Raw genomic sequence first — 16,782 nt, forward strand, 5'->3', positions numbered from 1 at the left:
CACACACAGAGAACAGGGATTAACACATTGTGCTTCATAAAGAGTCATTAGCAGATTAAACACCTGTATTGGAATAGGATACTGGTGTTATAAACTTGACCTAAATATGTAATAACCTCTCTTACCTCTATTTAACCTGTTCTGCTATCAATTTTGTTTTAGGACGTGTGACCCTTTTGGACTGATGCATTGTTAGATTTGTGGAAGCTATGCAATCCTTAATAGCACCTCCCCAGTTTGTGATTTAAAGGTTAGCCACTCACCCACAAGCATCAAAGACACACCAGTCATAGTACTGCTGGTAGGGCACCTCAGGGTGGCACAGAGAAAACAGGTCCTGGGTGATGACAGCACACCTCTTCCTCCCCCACGTCACCCTGTGAGGGTTGATCTGGAACAGGGGACAAAGGTTAACTTCTCTAGGATAGGGGGCAGCATTTTCACGTTTGGATGAAAAGCATACCCAAATTCAACTGCCAGCTACTCATCCCCAGAAGATGAGATATGCATATTATCTGGTTTGGATAGACAACGTTCTGAAGTTTCTAAAACTGTTTGAATCATGTCTGTGAGTATAACAGAACCTATTTAGCAGGCGAAACCCCGAGGACAAACAATTCTGATTTTTTTTTTTGAGGTCACTCTCTTTTCAATGGATTTTCATTGGGAATAAAGATTTCTAATTGACCTTCTTGCAGTTCCTACCACTTCCACTGGATGTCAAGAGTCTTTAGATATTGGTTGAGGGTTTTTCCTTTGTGTAATGAAGAAGTACGGCCATCTTGAACGAGGGTCACTCGAAGAGGCGCATGACCAGAAAGCATGCCACAGTTTGTTTTAATCCTGTATTGAACACAGATCATCCCGTCTTCAATTTTATCGATTATTTACGTTAAAAAATACCTAAAGTTGTATTACAAAAGTAGTTTGAAATGTTTTGGCAAAGTTTACAGGTAACTTTTGAGATATTTTGTAGTCACGTTTCACAAGTTGGAACCGGTGTTTTTCTGGATCAAACGCGCCAAATAAATGGACATTTTGGAAATATATCGACAGAATTAATCGAACAAAAGGACCATTTGTGATGTTTATGGGACATATTGGAGTGCCAACAACAGAAGCTCGTCAAAGGTAAGGCATGAATTATATTTTTATTTCTGCATTTTGTGTCGCGCCTGCAGGGTTGAAATATGCTTCTCTCTCTTTGTTTACTATGGTGCTGACTCAGATAATAGCATTGTTTGCTTTCGCCGAAAAGCCTATTTGAATTCTGACATGTTGGCTGGATTCACAACCAGTGTATCTTTCATGTGTGATTTAATGAAATTTTGATTTTTATAGTAATTTATTTGAATATGGCGCTCTGCATTTTCTCTGGCTTTTGGCCAAGTGAGACAGTAGCGTCCCGCCTAAACTCAGATTTTTAGATATAAATGTGAACTTTACCGAACAAAACATACATGTATTGTGTAACATGAAGTCCTATGAGTGTCATCTGATGAAGATCATGATTCATTTTATCTCTATTTCTGCTTTTTGTTACTCCTCTCTTTGGCTGGAGAAATGGCTGTGTTTTTCTGTGGCTATGTACTGACCTAACATAATCGCAAGGTGTGCTTTCGCCGTAAATCCTTTTGGAAATCAGACATGTTGGCTGGATTCACAACAAGTGTAGCTTTAATTTGGTGTCTTTCATGTGTGATTTCATGAAAGTTAGATTTTTATAGTAATTTATTTGAATTTGGCGCTCTGCATTTTTACCGGCTTTTGGCCAAGTGGGACGTTAGCGTCCCACATATCCCAGAGAAGTTAAGGTGTGTGTGTGTGTGCGTGCGTGTGTGTGTGCCACTCACAGTGCATGGGTCTCGAAGGTCCTGGTCTTGAACATCCGGGCAGGAGGGGCTGACCTTCCAGGAGTTGCCAAACAGCTCGGCTGTAGACTCCACACTACCCTGACGCGTGGTGAAGTCATTCTCTGTGTCCCCGTCAAAGTTCCCACACAGACCCCCCACTCGCCCTCTCAGGTGAGCAGCGAGACGCACGTATACACGCATGCCTAGAGGAGTTGAGGAGAATGGTCAGGACTTCAGACTATGTTTGCTTTGTCAATAATCACAGTCAATGGTCACCGTCAATGGTCATAGTCAATGGTCACAGTCAACGGTCACCGTCAATGGTCAGAGTCAATGGTCACCATCAATGGTCACCATCAATGGTCACCTTCAATGATCACCGTCAATGGTCACAGTCAATGATAACAGGCAATGGTCACAGTCAATCAAATCAAATTGTATTTGTCACATGCGCCGAATACAACAGGTGTAGACCTAACAGTGAAATGCTTACTTACAAGACCTATACCAACACCCCAGTTTTAAGAAACATAAGATAAGATAGATAAGCAGACAAGTACATATAAGTAGATAAGTAAATAGATAGGTAAAATAACTGTAGCGAGGCTATACAGGGTCAGTGGGCACTGGTTAGTCGAAGTAATTGTGATAATATGTACATGTAGGTAGAGTTAAAATGACTATGCATAGATAATAAACAGAGAGTAGCAGGGGGGGGGGGCAATGCAAATAGTCTGGGTAGCCATTTGATTAACTCTTCAAGAGTCTTTTGGCTCGCGGGTAGAAGCTGTTTAGAAGCCTCTTGGACCTAGATTTGGCGCTCCGGTACCGCTTGCCATGCGGTAGCAGAGAGAACAGTCTATGACTAGGGTGGCTGGAGTCTTTGACAATTTTTAGGGCCTTCCTCTGACACCGCCTGGTATAGAGGTCCTGGATGGCAGGAAGCTTGGCCCCAGCGATGTACTGGGCCGTACGCACTACCCTCTGTTGTGCCTTGCGGTCGGATGCTGAGCAGTTGCCATACCAGGCAGTGATGCAACCAGTCAGGATGCTCTCAATGGTGCAGCTGTATAACTTTTTGAGGATCTGAGGACCCATGACAAATCTTTTCAGTCTCCTGAGGGGGAATAGGCTTTGTCGTGCCCTTTTTTTTCACCTTTATTTAACCAGGTAAGCTACTTGAGAACAAGTTCTCATTTACAACTGCGACCTGGCCAAGATAAAGCAAAGAAGTGCGACACTAACAACACAGAGTTACACATGGAATAAACAAGCGTACAGTCAATAACACAATAGAAAAAAAAGAAAGCCTATATACAGTGTGTGCAAATGGCATGAGGAGGTAAGGTAATAAATAGGCCATAGTAATGAAGCAATTACAATTGAGCAGATTAACACTGGAGTGATAGATGAGCAGATGATGATGAGCAGATGATGGTGTGTAAGTAGTGATACTGGTGTGCAAAAGAGCAGCAAAGTAAATAAAAACAATATGGGGATCATGTAGGTAGATTGGGTGGGCTATTTGCAGATGGACTATGTACAGCTGCAGCGATCGGTTAGCTGCTCAGATAGCCGATGTTTAAAGTTAGTGAGGGAAATGTATGTCTCCAGCTTCAGCGATTTTTGCAATTAGTTCCAGTCACTGGCAGCAGAGAACTGGAAGGAAAGGCGGCCAAAGAGGTGTTGGCTTTGGGGATGACCAGTGAGATATACCTGCTGGAGCGCGTGCTACGGGTGGGTGTTGTTATCGTGACCAGTGAGCTGAGATAAGGCAGAGCTTTACCTAGCATAGATTTATAGATGACCTGGAGCCAGTGGGTCTGGCGACGAATATGTAGCGAGGGCCAGCAGACTAGAGCATACAGGTCACAGTGGTGGGTGGTATAATGCGCTTTGGTAACAAAACGGATGGCACTGTGATAGACTACATCCAATTTGCTGAGTAGAGTATTGGAAGCTATTTTGTAGATGACGAAGTCGAGGATCGGTAGGATGGTCAGTTTTACTAGGGTAAGTTTGGCGGCGTGAGTGAAGGAAGCTTTGTTGCGAAATAGAAAGCTGATTCTAGATTTGATTTTGGATTGAAGATGTTTGATATGAGTCTGGAAAGAGAGTTTACAGTCTAGCCAGACACCTAGGTATTTGTAGTTGTCCACGTATTCTAGGTCAGAACAGTCCAGAGTAGTGATGCTAGTTGGGCGGACGGGTGCGGACAGCGAACGGTTGAAAAGCATGCATTTGGTTTTACTAGCATTTAAGAGCAGTTGGAGGCCAAGGAAGGAGTGTTGTATGGCATTGAAGCTCGTTTGGAGGTTAGTTAACACAGTGTCCAAAGAAGGGCCAGATGTTTACAGAATGGTGTCGTCTGCGTAGAGGTGGATCAGGGAATCACCCGCAGCAAGAGCGACATCGTTGATATATACAGAGATTGAACCCTGTGGTACCCCCATAGAGACTGCCAGAGGTCCGGACAACAGGCCCTCCGATTTGACACACTGAACTCTGTCTGCGAAGTAGTTGGTGAACCAGGCGAGGCAGTCATTTGAGAAACCAAGGCTATTGAGTCTGCCAATAAGAATACGGTGATTGACAGAGTCGAAAGCCTTGGCCAGGTTGATGAAGACGGCTGCACAGTACTGTCTTTTATCGATGGCGGTTATGATATTGTTTAGTACCTTGAGCGTGGCTGAGGTGCACCCATGACCAGCTCTGACACCGGATTGCACAGCGGAGAAGGTACGGTGGGATTCGAAATGGTCAGTGATCTGTTTATTAACTTGGCTTTCAAAGACTTTAGAAAGGCAGGGCAGGATGGATATAGGTCTATAACAGTTTAGGTCTAGAGTGTCACCCCTTTGAAGAGGGGGATGACCGCGGCAGCTTTCCAATCTTTAGGGATCTCGGACGATACGAAAGAGAGGTTGAACAGACTGGTAATAGGGGTTGCAACAATGGCGGCGGATAATTTTAGAATCCCTGAACAGTTGCATATCTTCACAACTGTCTTGGTGTGTTTGGACCATGATAGTTTGTTGGTGATGTGGACACCAAGGAACTTGAAGCTCTCAACCTGCTCCACTAATGATCACCAGTGTGTGTGTGTGTGTGTGTGTGTGTGTGTGTGTGTGTGTGTGTGTGTGTGTGTGTGTGTGTGTGTGTGTGTGTGTGTGTGTGTGTGTGTGTGTGTGTGTGTGTGTGTGTGTGTGTGTGTGTGTGTGTGTGTGTGTGTGTGGTTGTGTGTGTCTTGGTATTCCCTACCTCCGTCCCAGAGCAGAGTGACCCCCAGGCGGGAGGAGAGGGAAACAAACAGACCCACTCTCTCCAGAGTCAGACCGCTGCCAGAGTACGACTTGGGTAGAGTCACAGGCATGCTATTCACTGTCACGGCTTTACCTGTCACACACAGGGACATAATGGTTAACTTCTTTAGTCTGTATTGTTTTCATCCTGATATGTTTATAGCTAACATCACGAGGAGTGACTTTATAACATGCAACATTGTATTTATATCTCTCAAAGTATCTTCTCTCACGTACCATCCATCCATCCACCCTCCAACCTCTACCCCCTCCCTCTCATCAGAACTCCCTCCCTCTACCCCCCCCCCCTCTATCCCCCATCCCTCCCTCCCTCTCATCCCAACTCCCTCCGTCTACCCCTCCCCCTTCCATTCTCCCTCCCTCCCTACCTCTACCCCCCTATCGTCCCTGCTCCCTCCCTTTACCCCTACCCCCTTCCATCCCCCTCCCTCCCTCCCTCTCATCAGAACTCCCTCCCTCTACCCCCTCTCTTCCATTCTCCCTCCCTCCCTACCTCTACCCCCCCTATCGTCCCTGCTCCCTCCCTTTACCCCTACCCCCTTCCACCCCCCTCCCTCCCTCTCTTCTCCCACTCCCATTCTGTCCTTCTCTCTCTCTCCCTCCCTCCCCCTCTCCCCTCCCTCCCTTCCTCTCCCTCCCTCTCTCCCCCTCCCTCCCTCCCTTCCTCTCCCTCCCTCTCTCCCCATACCCCCCGTCCCTCCCTTACCTCTTAGCAGGTGGATGGCGGTGTTGCCCACACTGAGGCTGACTGACTTGGTGCAGGTGACCCCCGTGCTGCCACAGGGCACGTTCTCCGCCGTCACACTGAACAGACCGCCCGCTTCCTGCGCCAGCACATACTCACAGTCGCCTAGAAAGGAGAAGCAGCGTCCATCGAACGTCACATAGTGAGGGTCACCCGTTGCCACACAGGTCCCCGCACATAGGGACTGGCCGCAGTGCCAGCGGCGCTCCTTGCATATGCTGTAGGGAAAGCCCAAATCCCAGGCAACGAGGAGTTAGAGACACTGATGTGCATTTTGTTTTAAAGCGTTTGAAATATTGGTACCATCTAATTCCATAGTGCCAATGTATTGTAATCATTTTGGATCGAGGCCTGCATATTTCTCCTAGTGCTTATAGTTTAATAGCTTCATCAGATCAGACATCATGGACATGGACTTCAGACCACTTTTGCACAGTATATAGCTAACTGAGAAATGTAGAATTTGGGTTGAACTATCCTTTTAAGATTCACTGTATTGCCATTCAGAGTTCTAGTGCTCTTTATGGTTATAAAGTGAACCGTTTATTGCTCCCATTTGTTAAACCCGTGTTAACCTAGGTGCTTACCACGTGTTGCAGTCTTTGGTGATTGTGTCATTGTTGTAGTACAGTCGACCATTATGGTGACACGGACACTGCTCTGGGAGGACACAGTGACTGCCCTGGGGTGGCAGGAAAATATATAGGGGAACGGAAATAATGCAGACAATTACATTGATAGAAGCCATAATCTATCTGCAATGATAAAGCTGATTGTCTATGGCTGAGGGGTGACAAGTTTTAATGCTTCGTTTGTGTCTGGAGTTATTCATTGTAATCTTTAATTGCTGAGACATTTCTACTTCATTCTCTATGTGCTGAGATGGGAGGAACAAACATCCAGGTAGGAGGAGGGAGGGACCCACCAGCAGGACGGTCCCCTGGGGGCAGACACAGCCTGCCCGGGGCTCTTGGCAGGGGGAGGTTGGGGGTCCAGGGGATGCCTGTCCCGGTGCGTCCAGACTGGAGCAGGTGAGTAGACAGGAGCGTGGAGAGAAGACCAAAGAGCCTGGACACTGGGCTACCTCTGGACACACCTCCTTTGTGCAGTTCCATACCCCACGCTCACACACACTACAGAGAGGGGAGGAAAGTAAATGGGAGAGAGATAAAGACAGAGAAATAAGTGTGTGTGTGTGTGTGTGTGTGTGTGTGTGTGTGTGTGTGTGTGTGTGTGTGTGTGTGTGTGTGTGTGTGTGTGTGTGTGTGTGTGTGTGTGTGGGCGGGGGGGGGGGGGGGGGCACTAGCTTGTGCAACACCACACTCAAGGTACATGTGCACAGGTCAATCTTTTAATTATCTAAGCCAATCCTAAAGCTGAATACAAACTCCACATTACCACACTAATTTCAAACGGGTAATTAAAATGTCAGTTAGGGTGGCAAGTAAAGGACTGCTGTTCAGTGCTATATAACCAGTATGCACCAGCCCGTTGACTCTTGCTGTTATGTGGCAAAGAAATGCAATGAAATCAACCTATCCTGACGCAGCAGAGAGCAGACCATAGAGTGATTTCATCAGAGCTCTTACACCACTGAGATTGGATGAGGGACGAACAAACGGATAACACATTGGAAGTATACCCATTTACATATCACAGTACCATATCATGCCACTGCTTGCAAAAAACCTCAACATATATGGAGACATATATCAAGGTGTATAAAAGATTTATTCACTATTTATTAATGAACGCAGGTTTATATATGGACCCCTATGGTAAAGTGTCACCAGGAAGTGAATAGTTTGCACAATGAACGCACTACTGCGTTAAACAATGGCCCTTCACCGCCATAACTAATTTGAGCTTGAACGACCACACAGTTGACACAATGTTTGTTTTCATCCGATTTTTAGCGACAAAGCTATTCAACAAAGTCTACGGCGTCTACAAATTCCAATGGTTCCATTGGTAGACAAAGTATTTCTGTATCTGCCTTAGGCCTATCTGCCCTGAGGTCAAAGATAACTTCTGCTGACTCATGCCTACCTTCCATTTATGAGAGCTGTTCACCAGCTTCAGACGATAAAGACCTTCACATGCTGTGCCGCCTTCACATGCCGTGTCGGTCACAAAGAGACACAGCGTTTATGGCAGAGATTGTAAAAATCGACCGGGTAACTAAGTTAATTATTATGCCATTCTGTATCTAATTTTCCTTCTCTCTGCTTTTTATTTCTTTCTTTCGCTCTATTTTTCTTTCTCTCTCTTTCCATCTGTAAGGTTAGAATTATAGGGATATTGCTTGGGTCTGTATCTGGTGTCTGAAGAATTATCGGGTAGACACCAGGTCAGCCAAGTCACCCTGTGTCTCAAAAGAAAGTGCTGCAATGCAACATCTTCAGTAAAGAGAAAAAGAAGACAATGAAACATACTAAAAAGCCCAGGATCATTGTTGGGTTGAGTGGGGAAATGATAAACCAGGGCATTCAACAAGTCATTTGACTCTTGACCCCTAGGCACGAACCAGGTGTTGCAGTTGTTATGGACGGTACTACCAGGCTGGTACAGCTTGTTTCCCCGCATGCATGGGCACATGGAGACGGGCACACACTGGCCCTTGTCATCCTGTGCCAGGCCTGGAGGGCACTGGCAGCCTGGCACGCAGCTCCGGTTGCTCTGCTCACAGCTCCAGCCCTGCCGGAGGTCAGTACAGGAACCACCGCATGGCCAACCACACTCCTGGTACACCTGTCCCCCTGAACACTGCACCGCTGGAGGAGAGTGGAAGAGTATTGGAAAACGTACATGTATGTTTTCATATTTGATCGGAGTGTTTAATTGATCATTTTCAGACCCTTTGACATTACACAGATTGTGCCCCCAATATTCCAGACGATAGTCAAACCTCCCACTGACATTGGAACATTGTGTAGCGTATTAGGTATATAAACATTGGCTGTTACGGCAGAAGGTGTGGTTGCGCCAGCTGACAGGCACGCCCTCCTGGGCGCAGTGGTGGGCGTAGGCGGTGAGGACGGTACACTGGCAGGCCCTCTGGGGGCCACAGCCACACACCTCGGTCAGACACAGACGCAGGTAGGGCTCCCTCTCCACCACGTCATGACAGGCCTCCAGAGACCAGAGAGAGAGAGATGGAGAAATACACTCATTGTTGGAATGATCTTTACATTTAAACACTGTCAAAATGGACAATTTTACTTGGAAGACAAGACAGTGCTTTTGTTTTGTATTGAGCAGCACACGCACGCACACACACACACACACACACACACCTGGAACACAGAGCTGTGTATGACAGAGCAGACAATCTCTGCGTACTGTCTCCTCTGGCCGTAGGAGCCACAGGGGTCCAGCGGGGCATCCTGGGGGGGAAGACAGTCCCCTGTGGTGAACTTAGCAGCGAAGGAGGAGACAGTGTTCTCTACGTCCCCCTCGGGAGTGGTGAAGTCATCGTGCTGATTCCAGGTCAATGTACCACACAACCCTCGGATCTGGAGGAAAACACACATCAATTCAATACCACCACAGAGGATGCATTTACACAGGCAGCCCAATTCTGAACTTTTGACAATAATTGGTCTTTTGACCAATCAGATCTTTTGACAATAATTGAGCAACAGATCAGAATTGGGCTGCCTGTGTAAACACAACCAGAGAGTCAGGACCTTGGTTTGGTAAAGAATTAAGTTAGAGTGGGAGCAAGGTAGAGTTTTACCTTGTGAGCAAAGCCAGGCTGCAAGGTGATGAGGGCCAGGGGTCCGTCCAGATGCCACAGGAGCTGTGCCCCGAACGTCTGGACCACCAGGAAGGAGGATGAGGACCTCCGCACCACCAAGTCCCCCGTCACCACTGGCAGCGCCTCCCTTTGGCCATTCAGGGTCACTGCACCTGGAACAGGACAACAAAGCACCACATATTTTGTTTTCCTGCATAGAGGGCGCTGCACCAGCCAGTTCAAACTGATTGGTTGATTGAGTGATTGACTGATTAAAAACACATTCCAGACAACACCAATGCAATGGCAATAAACAGAAGTTATGTCAGCCCACCTGTGTCGGTGATGGTCACTGTGGTACGTAGAGCGGTGACAGATATCTCTCTCAGACAGCCCTGTCCGCCACCCACCACACACTCTCCACCTCGAATTCTCACTACCAGCTTCCTGTCCACAAAGTCCTGCATATACACAACAAATGTTTTCCCTCTAATAAACAGACTTAGACACACGAGCAAAGACACATAGATGTGTCTTGGTGATCTTCAAATTTCAGGAAGAAAAACTTAAGATGTCTCCAATTAACTAACAGCTAATCAAAAGCCTAACTTTTCACGAGAGCCATCGGGGTTTGATACTGACAGATTCTAAAGGAGCAATATGTAATAAGACAAAGGAAAAATGTCAGATGATGTCTTGAGTGACACTTTCTACAGGAAATGTGCCTTTAACTTAGCATAATACACAAATCCCCATAGAAATCTGTCAGTTTAAGCTAGAGATATTTGTTTTTGCATTGGTTGTGCCTCAATCCATCGCATCCGCCTACGTAACACTTCCGCATCTGCGTTGAAAAGTGACAGAGCTAGAGCGATGTTTGTCAGACCATGAGACATGCCGAAAATCGCTCTTCTTACAAAATTGTCTGTAGAGTCCGAACGGTTTGGCCTACAAACCATTTTTCATTTCAATGGAAAGATGAGACTCTCACGAACATGATGGTGTTCTCCGTTTTGCTCTACGACCCTCACAAGTGTCTTGGGACTCGTCTGAAGTCGGTACAGCCGATCTGCCAACTTCTGTCTGTAACGTCCGAACCATTTGAGCTACATACCAATATGACTCCTCTGTGTAAAGGTTTGGCTCTCACGAACATGTACATGTCAGTTGTTTCTTTAAACAATTCCATATAGCTTACTAGCACCCCCTCCCCCACCCCTCCCCCGGCTTAGACTCTTATGGGTTAACTTTCAGTTATATCCAGTTACTATAGAGACGGTTCCTGATGGCATCTTACCTCTATGGCAGTGAAGCCACAGTCCCCTCCCTGCAGAGAGTACCTCTTCTTGTCGAAGGTAGACACCTGCAAACCACCCATTAGGCTGCACTGGGCAGCACACCTCTCCCCTGAACACTGCCACGCACCTGCTCGACACACACTGAGACGGGGGACACAGAGAGAGAGAATGAGATTTAGAGGGAGCAAGTAAGAGTGGGGGGGTTGTCGGAGAGGGGTGAGAGAGAGAGACAATGAGAGAGAGAAAAGAAAGGTATGAAGGGGGGTGATAGGGAGGGATGGGTCGGAAGAGAGGACATAAAAAAACATATTAATGAATGAGGACCCCTTTAAGCTTTTAAGAATAACATTGGCTGCCCACATGTTCAGGACACCTCCAATAATGGACATGTAATTCCAGCCACTCACCAGGTGTTGCACCTCTGCTGGATGGTGTTTCCTGACTGGTAGGTGTGTCTGCGGTGGAAACAGGGGCAGTCGTCCCTCCTCAGGCAGAGCCCCTGGTGCAGGTAGAGCCCAAAGGGGCACTCACACCCCCCTACACACTCCTCCCTGCACTGGCCCGAGGCAGGGGGTTGAGGGGAAGAGCAGCTAGGGGGGCAGGAGGACACGCAGTCGGAAAACACCTGCCCCCGCGGACACACACGCCCTGGGGGAGAGAGAGAAAGAGAGCGAAAGAGAGAGAGAGAGAGAAAGAAAGTTCATCCCTAACAGAGAATGGGTATTTCCTGGTACTTTCCAATACTGGAGGTCTGGAGGGGGCTGTGGGGCCTTACCACACAGTCCTGAGCTCCTCCAGCTGATGATGACGTGTTGTTGGGCACACTCGCGGGCATAGCTGGCCAGAGTATCACACGTGGCGTCCTCTCTTTCTCTGGTCCCCAGGCTGCAGTGCAGGTACAGACATGTGTCAATGTAGGCCGCTGGGTCCACCTGACCAGAAAGGCAAAGTCATGGGGTTCACAGCAGGATTATTGGTTACCATTGTTATACCATTGCTGAAATATTATATTATATTGTTGGAAATCTGTTTGTGTAATATGGAAAGTGAGTTGTACGTGTTTGTGTGTGTGCATGTTAACACAAAGCATGACTTATGTTGGAGTTCCTCACCCTGTGGTGACACTGTGTAAAGGGGCTCTCCAGCAACCGGTGACACACTGACTCTGCCTCCCTGCGCAGAGCAGAGTCCCCTGTGACATCACAGCTGTGGCCTAGCTCTGCTGCGTCGTTGCAACCCTGAGAAACATGGAGGCAGGGAGAACTAAATGACCCAGAATGCCTAAAACGTTCAAAGCTCAAGTCTTTCTGAAGGCTCTACTGTATATATTTAGCCTAGTTTTCAGATGGTACTATGCCTCAGTCTGATGGTCAGGCACTCGCCACGAATTCCCAAAACTGGCAGCGTACTCCGATACACTCCCAGTCATTGTGGTGAAGTCATCTATGAGGACACAGGAAAGATAGTTGAAGGACCACAGAGAAAAAGTCACTAGTGTTCCAACATTGTCATAGCCTTACGATCAGTAAGGTGCAATCAGTACTCATGAAGGAGATAAGGAAAGGAAGCTAGGAAGCCCCTGTCTGGTCCCCTCACCGTCTGCATTGTTGTTATAGACTCCACACAACCCTCTGGTGGTGGCAAGGTGTTCTGTGGTGACCGTCAGGTACACGGTGTAGCCCATGTCGAACTTCACCCGCACCCCCAGACCGCTCTCCACAAACACAAAGTCCCCCAGCCAATGCACACTCACTCCTGTACACAGACACAGTGAGGGGAGGGAAGGAAGGCATGGTAAAAAAAAATTGTCATGGTATAGGCTAGCTAACGAAACAGGGGGTATTGTGTGAAGGTGAATGTGAGCTTGCTTGGCAACAATGTCAGAACTGACAGACGGAAGAGAAGGAAGGGAGTAGTCAAGCGTTTCAACTGTTCTGACTAGAGGGTGTTGGAATTACCATTTTGAAAGAGCGGTTCTCCTTGAGGAACTAGCAATCCATTTAATGTTAGGTTCCTGAGGTGAACAGAGACCAGGTCTAATCCCAGCATCATCCTCAGCGCCTGGGAGAATGACAAATCAGAAATGATGTATTTTTATTCAACCCAAAGCGCTCCACATTCTATAGCATCCACCAAGCTACTTTGTGGGAGAACACTCCACACATAGGCTAACACAGTGGAGAGACAAGGAGTGATAGTTCAGCTCATCGGAAGCTACTGTACCTTGCTGCAGTCTCCCCGACCGTTACACACAGTGCTGATGTACACAGCCCATGTCCCATCTGTAGACGATGCTAGGACGTACGTACAGTCGCCCTGGAAATGGAAGTGCTTTCTGTCAAAGGTACGATAGTGAGCCCCTCCCCAGCTCAGACAGGTGGCCGAGCCCTGGGGGTTCCGGGCGCTCCCCAAATGACCCCCCCGCACGAGGGGAGACGACTGGGAGTCTAAGAGGAGAGAAATGGATAGAGTCGGGGAGAGAAATGGAGAGAAATGAAGAGAAATGGAGAGAGGAAAAGTCAACGGAGAGTGTTGAATAGATTCCTTACTCTTCATCTTCACATGCGAATCATTATGTTGACTCAAAGCAGCTCCACGTCAAGGCCACAAAGGAATAACTGCCTGTCTTTAACTGGCAGACATATTTATAACCATCTCCTCTGATCAATGTTCCCAAGAACCTCAGCCTTTAACCCCACGAGACAAACATCTGACAGTCTAGACCTCCTAGTGATCTTTATCAAGTACATTAGACATGCAAAGCCATTAGAGAATATAGAGCAGTGTTTGGTTCTCAATTAGACAATTTTCCTCTGTCAAATTCGACCACTAACAAATGTTGTCCTCAATCAGTGTAATACTGTGAGTGGCAGAGAGGGCGGCGCTGTGGAGAGCGGTACAGCCTACAGCACTGACCAGCCAGCAGTGTGTAGGTACAGGACAGGCAGGTCTGGTCAGACGCGTTCCTCCAGCTCAGGCCCCACAGGCTGCCACAGCACTGCTCCATGGGCATCAGAGAGGAGTTGTGCACCCCTGGGAAGTCCTCGCAGCTCCATGTGGAGTAGCAGTGGCCCCGCACACCCACGCCTGGACCAGAAACGGGGGACAGTATGAGAGAGAGAAACGGAGCTAGTCAGACAGAATGATGAGGAAATATGTTGAATTCTTCTCAATATGCAGTCCATTTTTTTGTTCCTCCTGCTGTCAGAAGTCTACTAATAGCCAATGTAATCATTAAGATGGACACACATGGCGTCAATCGAAAGTGAATAGTACTACTGTATAGTAAGTTGTTATTACCCTGTGAACAGCGCGGTCCTCCCCAGCCTTCGCAGCACCCCCTCACAGTCTTATTCACCCTCTGGGTCTCCATCTCAGCGGGTCTGCTCAAAACACATACAGTATATGTATTACTGCACAAGGCAACACACAATACACTCAATAGCTGGCATCTTCATTTTGTTCTTATACATTCAAGTCATTGCAGCTTTCATATCATTACTGAACATTTTGGTGTTATAGTACATTTTTGGAGTCATAGTAATCATCTCCTCACTTGTATAAGAAGCAGACTGCCTTGCGACCCAGTTGTTTGTAGTACAGTGCAATGCCGTCATCCCCCCCATGCTTGTGGCGCATCCTATCCACATCCAGCCTCCAGTCCTGCGTGTTGTATTGGTACACCTTGGAACAGTCCACCTCACGCTGAAGACGGGGGGAAATGATCCGGTCCCCTCTTTCCTCCACTGTGTGTTCACACCAGTGCCTGGGGTGGTGATAAACAACATGAAATGAATAATATAATATAATAATAGATGCCATTTAGCAGACACTTTTATCCAAAGTGACATAGAGTCATGCATGCATACATTTTACATATGGGTGGTCCAAAGAATCCAACCCACTTTCCTGGCATTGCAAGCGCCATGCTTGTGTTTAGCTGGGCGGTGTGCTTAACTGGAAGGTCCAAGTAGGGAGTGTCTGCACCAGAGTCCAACAACGCCTCTATTTCCGGACGTAGAAAACAATGCTCCCTTTCTAAAATGTGTTCAAAGAGATTATCCTGAGATATGGCATCACAGTCTGGCTCGGCAATTTATCAGTCCAACTAAAATCTCTAATTGCCTCCTGACACAAACTGCCATGAAGGCCAATGTGTGTGAGGCGGCATCCATCCCTGCAGACTATTTCTGAACACACCGTTATCAGACACATGCAGAAACTTATTTCAGACCCCATCCCCTGTGCTTCACTCTGAGGAGGCTATCAGCTCCTCCCCTCAGGCAGACGCTATAGGGTCCCTACATGCTGAACAGGTATAAGCAGTCCTTCATTCCCTTGTCCATCAAATACCTGAACAGCAATAAGTAATGCTGGGCTGTGTTAGTAGGTCACTGACTAAATGTGCAATATGTATTATGTATATGGCTATATGAGAAGTGGTGAATGTGTATATTGGGAAACAGGCAATGTATGTATTATGTTGAGTGTGTAATGTACAGTGTCTATTTTGTATACAGTAGTACTGGGTGTTTAAGACAATTTTCCCCCTTGGGGACATTAACGTTCATCCTATCTTATGCTCTATAATCTGAACTGTTCGTAATCTATACTGTATATCCTATCGTTTACATATCAGTTTATTACTTTGGATACTACCTTCTTCTATTTTTTCTTTATTATTATTGATTATTGTACTGCAATGTTAAGGGAGCCATCGCACAAGCGTGTCACTGCACCTTTTATACATGCTGTAAACTGTGTAGCCCTACGTGACAAATAAAATTGGATTTTATTCGATTTTTCTACCAACTGAGCAAAAGAGGAGTGAAAAATAATTTAAGTGAAAAAAAGGGAAGCATGGAACCATGGTGTAAAAACAAAGGGAAAACGATTTGTAAATATGATTAACTTGTCAGAAAAAAGTACCCCTTCCAATAGATATATAGTTTAGTAAATGTAATGTAAAGCAATATAAATTGTGTTTCCTTTCTCTTAGACTCTACGGTGGTCAGTTCTTACCCCATCACCATCACCACACGCAGTCCAAGCAGAGACATCAGTAGAGTCCACATACTGCTCACTCTCTCCGCTCTGTGATGCCTTGGAATAGCCCTCTGAGGGAAAGAAATTATCTCTCAATATTTATACACATACAGGAGTAAAATGTTAAACTGTGGTTGTGTAACCCTTTATTATATTGAGTGACTAAGGCAACAAATACATGTTTACATAGGCAGAGATGACACAGGTTACTCAAGAACAATAAGATAAACTGGGGATAAAATACAGCCAACTGAAGGCAATGAGTAGAATAATAGAATTCTCACCTGGATATAACTGGTTTCAGATAGAGCTTGGCACTTCAATAACCTGGGGGTATTCCTTTGACTGTTGATCCTAATATGGTATACCACTGATTTACTTCCCTTTCCTAGATCAAGGTATCTTCGTTTTCTTTTTCTCTGTCAGGTCCTGAAAGTATATTCTCAGGAAGGGGATCTGTTGCTTTATAAGGGTCCGGTGCCCCTTTCACGGGGTTTTAAACGGTGTCCGATTCCCAGAGGAGTACAGTGCCATCTGAGGAGCACGTCATTGGCTGAGAAGCTTGAGGGCCACAGCTGGGAGGGCCGCCATTGGCCACCAGACGGAAGGATGGTGACACTCGGACCTCCTGCCTGTCTAACGGTACAGGACCTAGCAGGATTGGGGCTGAGGGAGGAAGAAGGAGGAAGGAGGGGGAAGTGGGTGACACAGGGTGACACAGAGGGGGTACAGGCAAAGAGAGAGAGACATCATCCATGATGGAGGGATATTTTTGTGC

General features: G+C 46.7%; 1 protein-coding gene across 1 annotated transcript in view; it reads right to left on the minus strand.

Annotated features, from left to right (window-relative positions):
* sspo (SCO-spondin) overlaps positions 1-16,445 on the minus strand; it is a 76,738-nt gene extending 60,293 nt beyond the window's left edge. The window contains exons 1-24 of the mRNA XM_071331073.1: positions 16,289-16,445; positions 15,981-16,075; positions 14,515-14,724; positions 14,259-14,341; positions 13,875-14,045; positions 13,182-13,405; positions 12,917-13,019; positions 12,555-12,713; positions 12,316-12,401; positions 12,071-12,196; positions 11,734-11,890; positions 11,366-11,606; positions 10,958-11,099; positions 9,995-10,121; positions 9,661-9,833; positions 9,218-9,436; positions 8,888-9,053; positions 8,449-8,695; positions 6,847-7,054; positions 6,509-6,603; positions 5,883-6,139; positions 5,115-5,249; positions 1,854-2,056; positions 264-391 (exon numbers count right to left, since the gene is read on the minus strand). Coding sequence (XP_071187174.1) covers positions 264-391; positions 1,854-2,056; positions 5,115-5,249; positions 5,883-6,139; positions 6,509-6,603; positions 6,847-7,054; positions 8,449-8,695; positions 8,888-9,053; positions 9,218-9,436; positions 9,661-9,833; positions 9,995-10,121; positions 10,958-11,099; positions 11,366-11,606; positions 11,734-11,890; positions 12,071-12,196; positions 12,316-12,401; positions 12,555-12,713; positions 12,917-13,019; positions 13,182-13,405; positions 13,875-14,045; positions 14,259-14,341; positions 14,515-14,724; positions 15,981-16,033 — 3,713 coding nt within the window. The 5' untranslated portion in view covers positions 16,034-16,075; positions 16,289-16,445. The remainder of the gene's footprint in view (positions 1-263; positions 392-1,853; positions 2,057-5,114; positions 5,250-5,882; positions 6,140-6,508; positions 6,604-6,846; positions 7,055-8,448; positions 8,696-8,887; positions 9,054-9,217; positions 9,437-9,660; positions 9,834-9,994; positions 10,122-10,957; positions 11,100-11,365; positions 11,607-11,733; positions 11,891-12,070; positions 12,197-12,315; positions 12,402-12,554; positions 12,714-12,916; positions 13,020-13,181; positions 13,406-13,874; positions 14,046-14,258; positions 14,342-14,514; positions 14,725-15,980; positions 16,076-16,288) is intronic.
* Between the last annotated feature and the right edge of the window lie 337 nt (positions 16,446-16,782).

Source organism: Salvelinus alpinus, chromosome 10, assembly GCF_045679555.1.
Source record: "Salvelinus alpinus chromosome 10, SLU_Salpinus.1, whole genome shotgun sequence".
Lineage (NCBI taxonomy): Eukaryota > Metazoa > Chordata > Actinopteri > Salmoniformes > Salmonidae > Salvelinus > Salvelinus alpinus.